At 42.9% G+C, this 15,856-nt stretch overlaps 1 protein-coding gene across 4 annotated transcripts in view; it reads right to left on the reverse strand.

Moving 5' to 3' along the window:
- The window catches only part of slc44a2 (solute carrier family 44 member 2 (CTL2 blood group)), a 45,495-nt gene that overhangs the window by 4,979 nt on the left and 24,660 nt on the right, over window positions 1-15,856 (reverse strand). For 2 of the 4 annotated variants that reach the window (XM_065001421.1, XM_065001419.1), the window contains exons 2-19: window positions 11,126-11,174; window positions 10,922-10,995; window positions 10,455-10,539; window positions 8,809-9,010; window positions 8,658-8,718; window positions 8,405-8,531; window positions 6,847-6,930; window positions 6,050-6,162; window positions 5,516-5,647; window positions 4,779-4,971; window positions 4,347-4,431; window positions 3,877-4,139; window positions 3,519-3,613; window positions 3,220-3,323; window positions 848-921; window positions 564-634; window positions 349-437; window positions 21-105 (exon numbers count right to left, since the gene is read on the reverse strand). In XM_065001421.1, coding sequence (XP_064857493.1) covers window positions 21-105; window positions 349-437; window positions 564-634; window positions 848-921; window positions 3,220-3,323; window positions 3,519-3,613; window positions 3,877-4,139; window positions 4,347-4,431; window positions 4,779-4,971; window positions 5,516-5,647; window positions 6,050-6,162; window positions 6,847-6,930; window positions 8,405-8,531; window positions 8,658-8,718; window positions 8,809-9,010; window positions 10,455-10,539; window positions 10,922-10,995; window positions 11,126-11,174 — 1,986 coding nt within the window. Of the gene's footprint in view, window positions 1-20; window positions 106-348; window positions 438-563; window positions 635-847; window positions 922-3,219; window positions 3,324-3,518; window positions 3,614-3,876; window positions 4,140-4,346; window positions 4,432-4,778; window positions 4,972-5,515; window positions 5,648-6,049; window positions 6,163-6,846; window positions 6,931-8,404; window positions 8,532-8,657; window positions 8,719-8,808; window positions 9,011-10,454; window positions 10,540-10,921; window positions 10,996-11,125; window positions 11,175-12,539; window positions 12,729-15,856 lie in introns of those variants that run through there. The other 2 variants (XM_065001422.1, XM_065001420.1) reach the window with 2 other exon arrangements.

Below are 15,856 nucleotides of genomic sequence, written 5' to 3' on the forward strand. Positions count from 1 at the left end.
TAAAATAGGATATTACTTACAGAAGCAGAGGAAGAGTGTGTCCACACACATAGCGTACACACTGAAGAATCCATGGGCAATCAGGTAGGATCCCACCACCACCGTCTAGGAAGAGAGAAACAGGCACACACACAGTGTTGGAATCAATACAAACAACACTTAGACACTCTAAGGCAGTATTTCTCAGCCTTGAGTCAGTAGAGCGGCCCTGGGATAATGTTGACCAGTTTTAATGTAAGGGTCCTATAAATAAGTATGACCTTTAGCTTACCAATCCCTAGCACAAAAAACATTGAGAAACATGGATTGAAGTAACAGTATAAGAGTTCATTCAGGCCTGTCTCTCACCAGAATGGGAACCCAGTAGTAGTTGAGAGAGGGGGCAGTCTGCTCCACAGCCTTAATCCTCCCAGAGAAGAAGAAGAAAGAACAGATTCCTAGCAAGAGAAGAAGAGATGCATATTATTAGGATATGAGGGCTCACTGAAAGGTATCACAGATGGTGGGAAACTGTACAAGGTGTCAATCAAGTCTCTCTGCTTGTGTTTCTGAGGATCACTTACCCACAATTCCAACGATGAGGAGCTTCCCCAAAAACAATAGGAAGTCAGTCACCTTGTCCAAGACAGCCACCCTGAGAAGCCAACAGAGAAATGAATCAAAAGAGACAGAAACCCAAAGAAATACATGAATACTGTCTATATGAATGGAGACATGGAGTTGTTAAAGATGCTATTGCCCTTCAGAAAAGGTCCCAGAGACTTGGGTTTGAGAAGGAGATGTGAAGGGTTCATGGAGGATTTATGTAGGGTTTATGAAGGGCGTCTCAGTAGTCAACAACACTCACCTGATTATATTTCTCATGAGGAGGAAGAAGGCATCTCTGGCTGAGGTACAGAAGCTTTTACCATATATTGCCACCTAGGGGAAACATGTGGTGTTACATACAGTGTCAATTCACACAGTCTTCAGTTCACACAGTTCATACTGTCTTCAATTCACACAGTTCACACTGCCTTCAATTCACACAGTCTTCAATTCACAGTCTTCAATTCACACAGTCTTCAATTCACAGTCTTCAATTCACACAGTCTTCAATTCACACAGTTCATACTGCCTTCAACAATTCACACAGTTCACACAGTCTTCAATTCACACAGTTCACACTGTCTTCAATTCACACAGTTCACACTGTCTTCAATTCACACAGTTCACACTGTCTTCAATTCACACAGTTCATACTGTCTTCAATTCACACAGTTCATACTGTCTTCAATTCACACAGTCACACAATTCACACAGTTCATACTGTCTTCAATTCACACAGTGTCTCATTCAATTCACAGTTCATACTGTCTTCAATTCACACAGTTCACACTGTCTTCAGTTCACACAGTTCACACAGTCTTCAATTCACACAGTTCATACTGTCTTCAATTCACACAGTTCATACTGTCTTCAATTCACACAGTTCACACGGTCTTCAATTCACACAGTTCATACTGTCTTCAATTCACACAGTTCACACTGTCTTCAATTCACACAGTTCACACTGTCTTCAATTCACACAGTTCACACTGTCTTCAATTCACACAGTTCATACTGTCTTCAATTCACACAGTTCACACAGTCTTCAATTCACACAACTGTCTTCAATTCACACAGTTCACACTGTCTTCAATTCACACAGTTCATACTGTCTTCAATTCACACAGTTCATACTGTCTTCAATTCACACAGTTCATACTGTCTTCAATTCACACAGTTCACACTGTCTTCAGTTCACACAGTTCACACAGTCTTCAATTCACACAGTTCATACTGTCTTCAATTCACACAGTTCACACAGTCTTCAATTCACACAACTGTCTTCAATTCACACAGTTCACACTGTCTTCAATTCACACAGTTCACACTGTCTTCAATTCACACAGTTCACACTGTCTTCAATTCACACAGTTCACACTACTTCAATTCACACAGTTCAACTGTCTTCAATTCACACAGTTCACACTGTCTTCAATTCACACAGTTCACACTGTCTTCAATTCACACAGTTCACACTGTCTTCAATTCACACAGTTCACACTGTCTTCACTTCACACTGTCTTCAATTCACACAGTTCACACTGTTCATACTGTCTTCAATTCACACAGTTCACACTGTCTTCAATTCACAGTTCACACAGTCTTCAATTCAATTCACACAGTTCACACTGTCTTCAATTCAGTTCACACTGTCTTCAATTCACACAGTCTTCAATTCACACAGTTCACACTGTCTTCAATTCACACAGTTCACACTGTCTTCAATTCACACAGTTCACACTGTCTTCAATTCACACAGTTCACACTGTCTTCAATTCACACAGTTCACACTGTCTTCAATTCACACAGTTCACACTGTCTTCAATTCACACAGTTCACACTGTCTTCAATTCACACAGTTCACACTGTTCTTCAATTCACACAGTTCACACTGTCTTCAATTCAATTCACACAGTTCACACTTCAATTCAAGTTCACTGTCTTCACAGTTCACACTGTCTTCAATTCACACAGTTCACACTGTTCAATTCACACAGTTCACTTCTTCAATTCACACAGTTCACACTGCCTTCAATTCACACAGTTCAACTTCTTCAATTCACAGTTCTTCAATTCACAGTTCTGTTCATACTGTCTTCAATTCACACAGTTCACACTGCCTTCAATTCACACAGTTCACACTGTCTTCAATTCACACAGTTCACACTGTCTTCAATTCACACAGTTCATACTGTCTTCAATTCACACAGTTCATACTGTCTTCAATTCACACAGTTCACACTGTCTTCAATTCACACAGTTCACACTGCCTTCAATTCACACAGTTCACACAGTCTTCAATTCACACAGTTCACACTGTCTTCAATTCACACAGTTCATACTGTCTTCAATTCACACAGTTCATACTGTCTTCAATTCACACAGTTCATTTCAATTCACACAGTCTTCAATTCACACAGTTCATACTGTCTTCAATTCAACAGTTCATACTATCTTCACAGTTCACACAGTTCATACTGTCTTCAATTCACACAGTTCACACTGCCTTCAATTCACACAGTTCATACTGTCTTCAATTCACACAGTTCACACTGCCTTCAATTCACACAGTTCACACAGTCTTTAACACGCAAAGAACGTACATTCACACAGTTAGGTTGATGAACTCACCATGATGTAGGCGTTTCTGTTGAGGAACTTGATGAATTTCTCCAGGCACCAGAAGCAGCACTTCAGGCAGCTGAGCAGGAACTTGGCAAAGCGATTCTGGGCAGCTAGTGGGGTACATAACAACAAACAGGAGATAATGACATCTGTTCCTGTTCATTTAGATAACAACCATCTATTACAATGTAATAATTAGTAGTGACATTTATTTGGTCCATTTCCCACTGTATGATGTCAATGAGGAAGTATCCCAGTCATTCACATCTGAGAATGGAACAGGATATGTGAGAACACCACCTCACCTTTCAGCTTCTGGTCCAGGTACTCCAGCAGAACCCTGATGACCTGAACCAGAGACAGGATGAGGGAACCGAAGGCAAGGGAGCCTGTATGGTATCTAGACAGGGGGAAGAAGGTAAAAGATTGTGTCCAAATGATTGGTCTCTCACTAACTCACTAACTCTCCATGCAACACTTCTTTCTTTCTTTCTCTTTCTTTCTTTCTTTCTTTCTTTCTTTCTTTCTTTCACCCTATCACTCACTCACTCACTCACTCAGTCACTCACGCCCCCCCCCCCCACCCACCCACGTGCACTGCTTACACACACACACACATGCATCCAAACCCCCACCCCCCATCCCACACACTACCCCTCCTACCTGAGGGCTCGACCAAGTGAGGAGCAGATGGGGTTGGCTGGGATGTCGTCGGGCTTCTTGAAGGCCCAGTAGTAGGATGCGAAGGCCCCAGCCAGGGTCACCTGACCCAGCGCAGTCACAAAGTTAGCACACCAGAAGAAGAGGAACACGTTGTAGAACTGGAACAGGATGAGGTATTTATGGTAGTAGGTCTCGCCTCCGTAGAAGGCAAACAGGCACTCGGCGTCCGGACACCGGGCTGTGATGTTGGTGGTGTTGAACGTCTGAGGAAAGAGAGGAGAAATCTCTGTGATATTAGCACTTCTGCTGGTATTAAAGGACTAGTCCACTTATATTCAATAAATGAGAAGAAAGGCCGTTTTTGAACACTATATACAGATAGAATAGAAGGAACATATAAAAGTTTACAAAAAATAAGCCTGATGTGTAAACAGGCAGATATGGAAGAACAGAGACATCTTGTGGCTCACCTCGGGATTGCAGGTGTCTCTGGAGTAATTACACTCAGTGGTGTTGAACACTTTGTACACCTGCTCATTGGAGGTGGACAGGAAGCTGGGAAAGGTGGTCAAGGAGGTTCCATCACTAAGGAAGTAGATACTGAGACATGTCATACAGACGTGACCATCTGCATGGAAACTTTATGGATACATTTAGTTTCCGCAGCGATGACTTGTGGAGGAGTCGTCCCAGTTATTTTCCTTGACGGTCTCAGTCTGTCCACATTTCAATCTGCACGGTTCCCTTCACCATCTACAGCTATCTAGGCTAGCACTACAACAAAACCTATAACTAAAAGTAATCTAGCACATTTCACACCATTACAAGGACCGATACAGGAACACTTCTTTCCCTTGACAGACATGTAAACATGAATAACATGATTGACAGCTGAAGGATACACAGCGGTGATGGCCCAGTAGGCTATGACCAGGGCCAGCAGGGCAAAGGTCAACAGAGGGTAGAACAGTGATGACATCACATGGCCAACAGCCCTGCTGGCCTCCTTGATGAGGGCGATGGCGATGAGGACTCTCTTCCTGAGGAAGATGAGCAGCAGGATGACAACCACCTCCACGATGGACAGGATGATCACTGACGAAGGAGCGGAGTGCAGTTAGAGTGTTGGTGTGTGTGTGTGTCTCAACTTGAGTTGAATGAGTTGATGTGAGAGAGCGAGGGAGAAAGAGTATAGTAAGGGAGAGAGAGTGTCATTTCCCCAAATTTGACATCCTTATTCAAGGTTTCAAAGACCTCTCTGATGAGAGTAGGCTGCCTGTCCTGTTGGGGGAGGACGCAGAGAGCTGTGGGTTGGCAGCGCACTACATTGCTGCCTGCCATAACATGAAGGACAGTGTCTGACAGACCAACCAATGTCCTCTATGCTTATTGTTATTGTTCAATGTATGGTTATTTTGACCCTTGATTATTGTTGTTACTGTTGTCCTGTTGACTATATTGATTATTATTATTTTAATTATGTTAATATTGTAAATCTCCAAAGTAAGCTTTGGCAATATGTACAGTGTCACATCATGCCAATGAAGCAAATTCAAATGAATTGAGAGAGAAAGAGAAAGTGAGAGAGCAGAAGAGAGAGAAAAATAAATAGAGAGGGAGAATGAGTGCATGTACTCACTGAAAGCCAGCCAGGTCTGTCTGATCTGCAGGTAAACAGAGAAGTCTGTCTGCAGTCCCAGATCACGGATAGTGACGTCAGAACCCGGCTCTCCCTTCAGGCTGTGGTACTCCATGGCACAATGGAAGATCCCTAAACATTTTAAAGGTAAGAGTCAGCGAAATGACGTTGCACGAGCAGCACCGCAGATATTGCGATGAGCAAGATGAAATACTTGGCTCTCACACAGTGACACAGTATCTGTACACGTGTACGGGGTTTTCTTCACACCGTTACAGCCTGGTAGCCATGGGACCAAATCAGCCGAGAAGTTTAGCCTTGCACTTCAACGCTCTTAGTTGTTGCGGAAATTGACCCACTCTGATGTTTACTTGGTGCACCTACGTCATATCACTGAGCCTACCTCTAACATTTCTTAATGGTTGAACTTGATAAAGCACAATGTTGATTTTATTATTTTTAATTGTACTTTAAATAGGTAAAACAACAGTATGTTTTCAGTTAGATAGGTTTCGGAAAAGGGGAATATAATACCATATCCGATGACCAGTATCACCATGACGATCATGACCCAGATCATGATCCCGGCCAGGTAGCGCAGGAGGACGATGAAGATGAGACTGACCACCATGGCTATCACCAGACCACTGGAGGAGAGACAGGAAATCACATTCACAGAACCTTATTAAGATGAGACTGACCCCCCTCCCACACACTGTCACCAGACCGCTGGAGGAGAGACAGGAAATAACATTCACATTCACAAAACCTTATTAAGATGAGACTGACCCCCCTCCCACACACTGTCACCAGACCGCTGGAGGAGAGACAGGAAATAACATTCACATTCACAGAACCTTATTAAGATGAGACTGACCCCCCTCCCACACACTGTCAACAGACCACTGGAGGAGAGACAGGAAATCACATTCACAGAACCTTATTAAGATGAGACTGACCCCCCTCCCACACACTGTCACCAGACCACTGGAGGAGAGACAGGAAATCACATTCACAGAACCTTATTAAGATGAGACTGACCCCCCCACACACTGTCACCAGACCACTGGAGGAGAGACAGGAAATCACATTCACAGAACCTTATTAAGATGAGACTGACCCCCCTCCCACACACTGTCACCAGACTGCTGGAGGAATACAGATAATATTCAAATTCACAGAACTTTGTTATTCCTGTGAGGGAACATTTATATCTATGGGGAAATGTTGGCTCAGCAATACATTATTGGGATAATACAGGTAACTATAGAGTGTGCAACTTTCTTTATTGTCTTGTGTCATGAGTGTGTTTACCACGGAGAGACACTCACATCAGTATCCAGTACCAGGACACAGTGTAGTCCTCAAAGATCCTCATGGCTACCTGGCGAGCCTCAACAACCACATTGGACTTCCTGTAAGAACAACAAGTCCACTTAACACTTTGCTAACAATTGACAGACAGACAGGTGGGCGGACAGACAGACAGATTGATAGGTTGATTGGTAGGTAGGTTGATTGATTGATTGATTAATTCATACAGTACCAGTCAAAAGTTTGGACACCTACTCATTCAAGGGTTTTTCTTTATTTTGACTATTTTTGACATTGTAGAATAATAGTGAAGACATCAAAACTATGAAATAACACATATGGAATCATGTAGTAACCAAAGAAGTGTTTTTAAAGTAGCCACACTTTGCCTTGATGACAGCATTGCACACTCTTGGCATTCTCTCAACCAGCTTCATGAGGTAGTCACCTGGAATGTATTTCAATGAACAGGTGTGCCTAGTTAAAAGTTCATTTGTGGAATTTCTTTCCTTTTTAATGAATTTGAACCAATCAGTTGTGTTGTGACAAGGTAGGGTTGGTATACAGAAGATATCCCTATTTGATAAAAGACCAAGTCCATATTATGGCAAGAACAGCTCAAATAAACAAAGAGAATCGACAGTCCATCATTACTTTAAGACATGAAGGTCAGTCAATCAGGAACATTTCAAGAACGTGAAAGTTTCTTTGAGTGTAGTTGCAAAAACCATCAAGCGCTATGATGAAACTGGCTCTCATGAGGACCGCCACAGGAAAGGAAGACTCAGAGTTACCTCTGCTGCAGAGGATAAATTCATTAGAGTTAACTGCACGTCAGAATGCAGCCCAAATAAATGCTTCATAGAGTTCAAGTAACAGACACGTCTCAACATCAGCTGTTCAGAAGAGACTGCGTGAATCAGGCCTTCATGGTCAAATTGCTGCAAAGAAACCACTACTAAAATACACCAATAATAAGAAAAAACTTGCTTAGGCCAAGAAACACAAGCAATGGACATTAGACCAGTGGACATCTCTCCTTTGGTCTGATGAGTCCAATTATGAGGTTTTTGGTTCCAACCTCCGTGTCTTTGTGAGACGCAGAGTGGTTTAACGAATGATCTCCGCATGTGTGTTTCCCACCGTGAAGCATGGAGGAGGAGGTGTGATGTGGGGGTGCTTTGCTGGTGACACTGTCAGTGATTTATTTAGAATTCAAGGCACACTTATCCAGCATGGCTACCATAGCATTCTGCAGTGATTCACCATCCCATCTGGTTTGCACTTAGTGGGACTATCGTTTGTTTTTCAACAGGACAATGACCCAATACACCTCCAGGCTGCGTAAGGGCTATTTGACCAAGGAGAGTGATGGAGTGATACATTAGATGACCTGGCCTCCACAATACTACACGATTCCATATGTGTTATTTCATAGTTTTGATGTCTTCACTATTACTCTACAATGTAGAAAATAGTCCAAATAAAGAAAAACCCTTGAATGAGTAGGTGTGTCCAAACTTTTGACTGGTACTGTATATTGCCGGTGTTTCAGGTTGAGGCATGAGGACTCACTTTGAAGCGTCCAGAAAATCAGTGGCGTTCACCTTCTCTCCCTCCCCGTTGTCAAAAATAGTCTCGTTGCCAACGACAACCACACCACCTTTCATGGTACTGAGAGCTGGAAGGCACCGACGAGTGACTGGAGGGAGAGGAGAGAGAGTGGAGATCAAGAATCACTAACTGTGTGGCCACTATACATTTACTAAGTCTTTATAAAAACACACACACACATACAGTCCACGCTATGGCTCCTGAGAAGACTTACATGGTTTGCTGGACATGAGCATGGAAGGACACAGGCCATCCCTCAGGATCTCGGGAGCACTCTGCGAAACAAAACAAAGTCACCCTTAGTTACACATTATTTCCCTAACTACATACTTTGCCGCTCCAAATGTATCTCCTCTGTCACCCACCATTTTGGAGAAGTCCACTCCTTCCTTGCAGAACTGCTTGTAGTACTCCTGCTCTCCTTTGTTCAGGTAGGCTTTCAGCAACGTCATGTGTTTGGTAGGACAGCTTTCCACACATAACTGAGTGGTGGGGCACTGGAACTCCAGCAGGGTCAGGGGACTGGCACACTTCAGGATGTTGAAGTAGAACAGGAGAGGTTTCTTCCTGTTAGAGACAATTACAGTTTACATACACCTTAGCCAAATACATGTAAACTCAGTTTTCACAATTCCTAACATTTAATCCTAGTAAAAATTCCCTGTCTTAGGTCAGTTAGGATCACCGCTTTATTTTATGAATGTGAAATGTCAGAATAGTAGTAGAGAGAATGATTTATTTCAGCTTTTATTTATTTCATCACATTCCCAGTGAGTCAGAAGTTTAAATACACTCAATTAGTATTCAGTAGCATTGCCTTTAAATTGCTTAACTTGGGACAAACATTTCGGGTAGCCTTCCACAAGCTTCCCACAATATTGTCCATTTGGAAGACCCATTTGTGACCAAGCAAATGATGTCATGGCTTTAGAAGCTTTTGATAGGCTAATTGACATCATTTGAGTCTACCTTCAAACTCAGTGCCTCTTTGCTTAATATCATGGGAAAATCAAAAGAAATCAGCCAGGTTGTAGACCTCCACAAGTCTGGTTCATCCTTGGGAGCAATTTCCAAATGCCTGAATGTACCACGTTCATCTGTACAAACAATGGTACGCAAGTATAAACACCATGGGACCACGCAGCCGTCATACCGCTCAGGAAGGAGACGCGTTCTGTCTCCTAGAGATGAACGTACTTTGGTGCGAAATCAATCCCTGAACAACAGCAAAGGACCTTGTGAAGATGCTAGAGGAAACAGGTACAAAAGTATCTATATCTACAGTAAAACGAGTCCTATATCGATGTAACCTGAAAGGCCGCTCAACAAGGAAGAAGCCACTGCTCCAAATCCGCCATAAAAAAAGCCAACTACACATGGGGACAAAGATCGTACTTTTTGGAGAAAAATGAAACAAAAACAAAAATATAACTGTTTGGCCATAATGACCATTGTTATGTGTGGAGGAAAAAGGGGAGGCTTGCAAGCTGAAGAACACCATCCCAAACGGGAAGCACGGGGGTGGCATCATCATGTTGTGGGGGTGCTTTGCTGCAGGAGAGACTGGTGCACTTCACAACATAGATGACATCATGAGGCAGGAAAATCATGTGGATATATTGAAGCAACATCTCAAGACATCAGTCAGGAAGTTAAAGCTTGGTCGCAAATGGGTCTTCCAAATGGACAATGACTCCAAGAATACTTCCAAAGTTGTGGCAAAATTATATAGGAGTTCATATGTAGAGACAGTTATATAGTAGTTCATATGTAGAGGAAGTACATATACAGCGGTTATAACACATCCTTCAGGATGTTCTTTTTTATCTTCACACAGCAGGGTGTTACAGGCTTCCCACAGAGCATCAGGATGATACCACAAAAGCCATATTAACACAAAGAGACAGATAATATCTTGACATGTGAATGGACAAGAGGAATTCTAAAGGATCAGTGTTGAAGAGAGATGTTCAAAGGCAGAATAAATAGGGGGGTAATGGAAGGGGCTTACTCCAGGGGGGTCCCGGCCTGGCCACAGAACTGTCCTCTGCTGTCAGTCGGGTAGATAACCTTCCTGGGGTCCCCCTGAGACCAGGCTGGAGTAGGAGGAAGTATAACAACACTGTAGTTCAGATACTGTCCAGTTATCATAACGACACACGATGGAATCGAATAGAATCATTTCAAATAGAATAAAATATAACTTTACTGTGTCATATTTGGGCCTTGTGTTTTGGTTAATCATGTCACATGACCTGGAATTTAAACTTTATTTAAAGCTCTTTCATCAAACTGCCCCCTTTTCTTTTTATGTCCGACGGCCCAGCACCATCCTCAGACAATTTCTTACATTTTTGGTCCAATTATCATTTCTGGAAAAAGCCTACAATAAAAGTTCAAATCCAGGTCATGTGACATGATTAACCAAAACACAGGGCCCTAGAACTGATGTAATGGTGTAGTTGTGGAGACACTGACCCAGGATCCCCACAGCAAAGTATCCCAGTATGGCCAAGATGAAGAGAATACAGCAGAACACATCTGTGCAGCCCCTGGCAACCAGAGAGGAAAGAGAGAGATGGTTTGACTGCTATTTTTTGACGTTGAGCTTTATTAAGCTTTGCTATGTGGGTAATTGATAGACTGAGGTTTGACTGTCAAAGCTGATAATGAGATGATTACCTGTTGTGGATGGGTCCTTTGAAGGTAGGGTCAAACTTCCGTGCTTCACCTGTGAACAAGCAAAGAGAGAGAGTTTATTTTTTTCTTTATATTTATACACAGGTGTGTGTGTGTGTGTGTGTGTGTGTGTGTGTGTGTGTGTGTGTGTGTGTGTGTGTGTGTGTGTGTGTGTGTATGTGTTTATATGTGTGTATCAGTATATCTGTAAGTGTGTGTACACATTAACAACGCTGAGACATATTTTCCATAACAAAAGGATTCTCCCGCAAGACTGACATGCCTAGCAACCCACAAAATGGCTCCCCGGTGACTCAGAGCTCCCGGTGGACATTCTTAGGCGCCATAGTAACGCTATGGTAACACCTCAGAGACTAGGCAGGCACCACATCAGACAGCGCATCTACTCAATTCACCATAGTCTGGTAGCAGAGCAAGACAATTATAATGCTGTGTATACAGTCGGAATGGTCCTGATACAATGTATTCTACATAACATCTAGAAACCAACACAAAAAGCTCAATCACCCAAGAACATTTTTAGTTCTTACCCAGAGTGACTTACAGTACTGAGTGCATACAGTGTCATTCTTCCCCCCCCCGGGAATCAAACCCACAACCCTGGCATTGCCAACGCCATGCTCCACTAACTGAGCTACACAGTTCTACAATACGCAAATGATGTGGGGCAACATTGTATTTCCTGTTTTGCATCTAAGATCTTGACCCTTATCCTGTTATGACATATGGCCATGTGTCTTGTTAACGAACGTGTCACATTATTTTCTGAACATAGAGCACAGTGTGACTGAGAACATTGTTGCAGCTTCTTGTGGGCATGATATACTGTTCTGTCAACGTGAGATATAACAGTGAGTCAGGCTTTCCATCCTGCTCTACAAAAAAATAGGAAACACCCCTTTTCTTCAGATGGCAGAACAATTAGTTTGACTGTACAGTATTTAAGAACATTATTGTATGAGTGTTGGAAATCCCATTGTACACAACGGCTGCAATGTGATGACACACTGTAGCCTACACTCCTAGAAAAAAGGCTTCCAAAATGGTTATTCGGCTGTCCCCATAGGAGAACCCTTTTTGGTTCCAGGTAGAACCCTTTTTGGTTCTAAGAGTGTACACTATTTCACTGTGTCATCAGATCACACACGTTGCAACCATCGAACACCCAGTGTCCCATAGAATAAACCTTATTGGTTTGTAAACAAAAGTGAGTTGCCTCAATCTCATTCATTTACTGTCTTTAATTACAGCCCATAATGTTCAGTTCAAAACATAAACAACGTCACAGACAACAACTGCAAAGGCTACTCCCATCATGCCCTCAATCAGTGAGAAGTGAAAGAAACAACAGGCACGACGAAAACCGTTACACCGCCGTCCTGAATATTTACAATACCTTTATTCTTTGCCATTCTCACTCCTCAGTCACTCCCTTTCTGTCTTTTTCATCAACAGGTTGGCTGTATTCATGTGTTGTGTTGTGTTGCCTATATTTCTTTCAGTACACTTTTAATGCGTTAAGTGTGTCTCGACTCCAGACCACCACCTCAGACCTCACTTCCTTCTTCCTGTGTATTGCAAAATAAAGAACGAGTCAAATCTTGTTCTGCCTTCCTTTACCATTACGCTCCCTCCATTCCCTCGCTCTCTTCATTTCTCCCTCTCTTTGCCTATTTTACTGGGCTGTTATCATGGGAATGGGTGGCACACAGGAGGGTTGGAGAGGAGAGAGAGAGAGGTAACAGTGTTTTTCTTTTCCCTCGACCGGGCATAACTGAACCTTTTTCACTCCTAAAATGACTTTGGTGAGTTCACCCTAATAGAGGGGATTTTAAAAGCTTTACAGGACTTGCATCTATCCTAAAATAGATGGGTGTGGATGCAAAAGTCAGGGCGACAAGAAACGAAGCTAAACATCTATCACTCTCATGTAGGTCAAGTATGTAGACACTGATTTAATATGATCATTCGTAAAACTCAACTGCAGTTCCCTTCCTATTCAGGGGATAGCAACAGGCTATGCACCTAACTGGGTCGACTGCAGAACACACAGTGTGTGGTGCACTGTGCATGACTTAGTTAGGTCTAGTGGCTCATCCAGAATGTTCCTTCAAATAACACATGCAACCTTATATCTGTAAAAAGCCTACAGGAAGAGGATCCTTCATATGAGTCGGCAGTTCTCTCGCTAGCCAGCGATGATGGGATTTCTCTGAACTTTCTAACTTCTTGTTTCAAAGTTAAGATTTTTTTTTTTTTTACGTTTCACTCCTGATTGCCTTCACAACCGTGCTGAAAGTATTTATAACTAGACTACATATAATTTACAAACAATTGATTAACTATCAAATATATGATCTATAAGTCTATAGTCTATAAATGAATTTTCAACAAAACACTGGCAATGTTTGTAGTCTACCCAGCATTTTCTTTTGTACTGTATTGTATTTTAATGTGTATTTTAATGTGTATTTTATATTGCATTAGACAGGGCGCATTTGGAAAAGAGATCTCTCAATATGTCTTCCCAGTCGAAATAAAGGTTCAATCAAAAATGAAAATGCAGCCTGCATAGTCCACCATACATATCTGTGTCTGTTCTGGAAGGACATATGCCCTCCTACATGCTCTCCCTGGTCTGGCCATGACACCTTCCCGCCTTCCCACCTCCAAGGCCATGTGATAGACACACAGTGTAGACAATACTGACTAGTGTGTATTGACAGATTTCAGTCTGACAATGGGACCTAGAGTGGGAGTAGCCTGGCAGCAGATCTGTTTGTGCTGTCTTGTCAATTGTCACATGACATAAGCAAGGATTGACGTTGCTGGCATAATGCCCTTACCAGCTGAGCCACACAGTGCTGTCATGATGGACATGCTCCACTTCCAGACCCAGTGGGACTATTGAATGTCCACTACCTAGACACTCTTAATTGGGTTGTGGTCTTAGTGATCTAATTGTTTAGTGTCTGCTTTCTGTTGTGGTCTAGTGATCTAATGGTTTAGTGTCTGCTGGTCTGTTGTGGTCTAGTGATCTAATGGTTTAGTGTCTGCTAGACTGTTGTGGTCTAGTAATCTAATGGTTTAGTGTCTGCTGGTCTGTTGTGGTCTAGTGATCTAATGGTTTAGTGTCTGCTGGTCTGTTGTGGTCTAGTGATCTAATGGTTTAGTGTCTGTTGGTCTGTTGTGGTCTAATGATCTAATGGTTTAGTGTCTGCTGGTCTGTTGTGGTCTAGTGATCTAATGGTTTAGTGTCTGCTGGTCTGTTGTGGTGTAGTGATCTAATGGTTTATTGTCTGCTGGTCTGTTGTGGTCTAGCACACAGAGACAGGGCATTACTGCCATGGCTGGATGGCCATCATAACAGTAGCAGCAGATAGGTGGTGGAGAAAGAAGCCTCTCGTTCCAATGTTACTCAAAAACATGGCATTTGAGTGTCGATATGAATCTTGTATATTGATGAGTTATTACTAATTCCATGTGTCTGTACAGGAATAGTTTGGAAGGACTTCGCTAATAACACAGGTTACTATAGTGGTTAAATTGTTGGGTCAGTATCAAAAGGTAACTGGTTCTAATACCTGAGCAGACAAGATGAAAAATATGTTGATGTGCCCTTGAGCAATGCACTTACACCTAACTTGCTCCAGGGGTGCTGTACTACTATGGCTGACCCTGTAAAACAACCCATTTCATTGCACCTATCTGGTGTAGGTGACAATTCAACAACAGTACATCATATTGATGTGTATATGGAATAGGTCATGGTGTAGTTTATACTGCACAACTCAACTGCTTCCAGAGTAAACTCTTCTTTGGCAGTAGCCTGAGAGAAGCCGTCAGATGGGGGGGGGGCGTGTTCAATTCCCTTTTCTGAAGTGTCTATACTTGCCGCTGGTTGCCAAATAAATCCATCCCAAATCCTGCCTGCCGCTCTCCTCTCATTCCCCTACACGGCTCACTACGATCACACTAAGCAACTCTGTCTAACAGTTTTGCTGTGACCTGACAGCCAGAGACAGCATGACAAAGGATCATTGTGAAACAACACACTCATTCATATGCTGTGTGTGTGTGTGCCACTTGAGTTCATGAGTTGACTCAGTGCCCCTAGACTCAGTGTGATGAGTGGGTACATCAGACACTCAGCAACAGGCCTGTGCATGCTGCTACCGGCGGGTGCTTTAGACTAGACAAGACATCCAGCCGGCACACTGGCCCACTCATACACAGTCAGAGGATATTCATATAGACAGACAACATGGCAGGAAACTAGCCTGGTCCCTGGGCTGTTTGGTCTGTTTTGCTGTCTCCAGGTTGTTGGCAAAACAGCACAATGAGACATGATACCAGGGTCTGTATGTGTCTCAGAGTAGTGCTGATCTAGGATCAGTTTCAATACTCCTACTCCAAGATAAACACTCCTACCTCCTAGATCAGCACTCCTCCTCCTAGATCAGCACTCCTACCTCATAGATCAGCACTCCTACCTCATAGATAAGCACTCCTACCTCATAGATCATCACTCCTACCTCCTAGATCAGCACTCCTACCTCCTAGATCAGCACTCCTACCTCCTAGATCAGCACCCCTACCTCCTAGATCAGCACTCCTACCTCCTAGATCAGCACTCCTACCTCCTAGATCAGCACTCCTACCTCCTAGATCAGCACTCCTACCTCATAGATCAGCACTCCTACCTCATAGATC

This window comes from Oncorhynchus nerka, linkage group LG15 (genome assembly GCF_034236695.1).
Source record: "Oncorhynchus nerka isolate Pitt River linkage group LG15, Oner_Uvic_2.0, whole genome shotgun sequence".
Taxonomy (NCBI): domain Eukaryota; kingdom Metazoa; phylum Chordata; class Actinopteri; order Salmoniformes; family Salmonidae; genus Oncorhynchus; species Oncorhynchus nerka.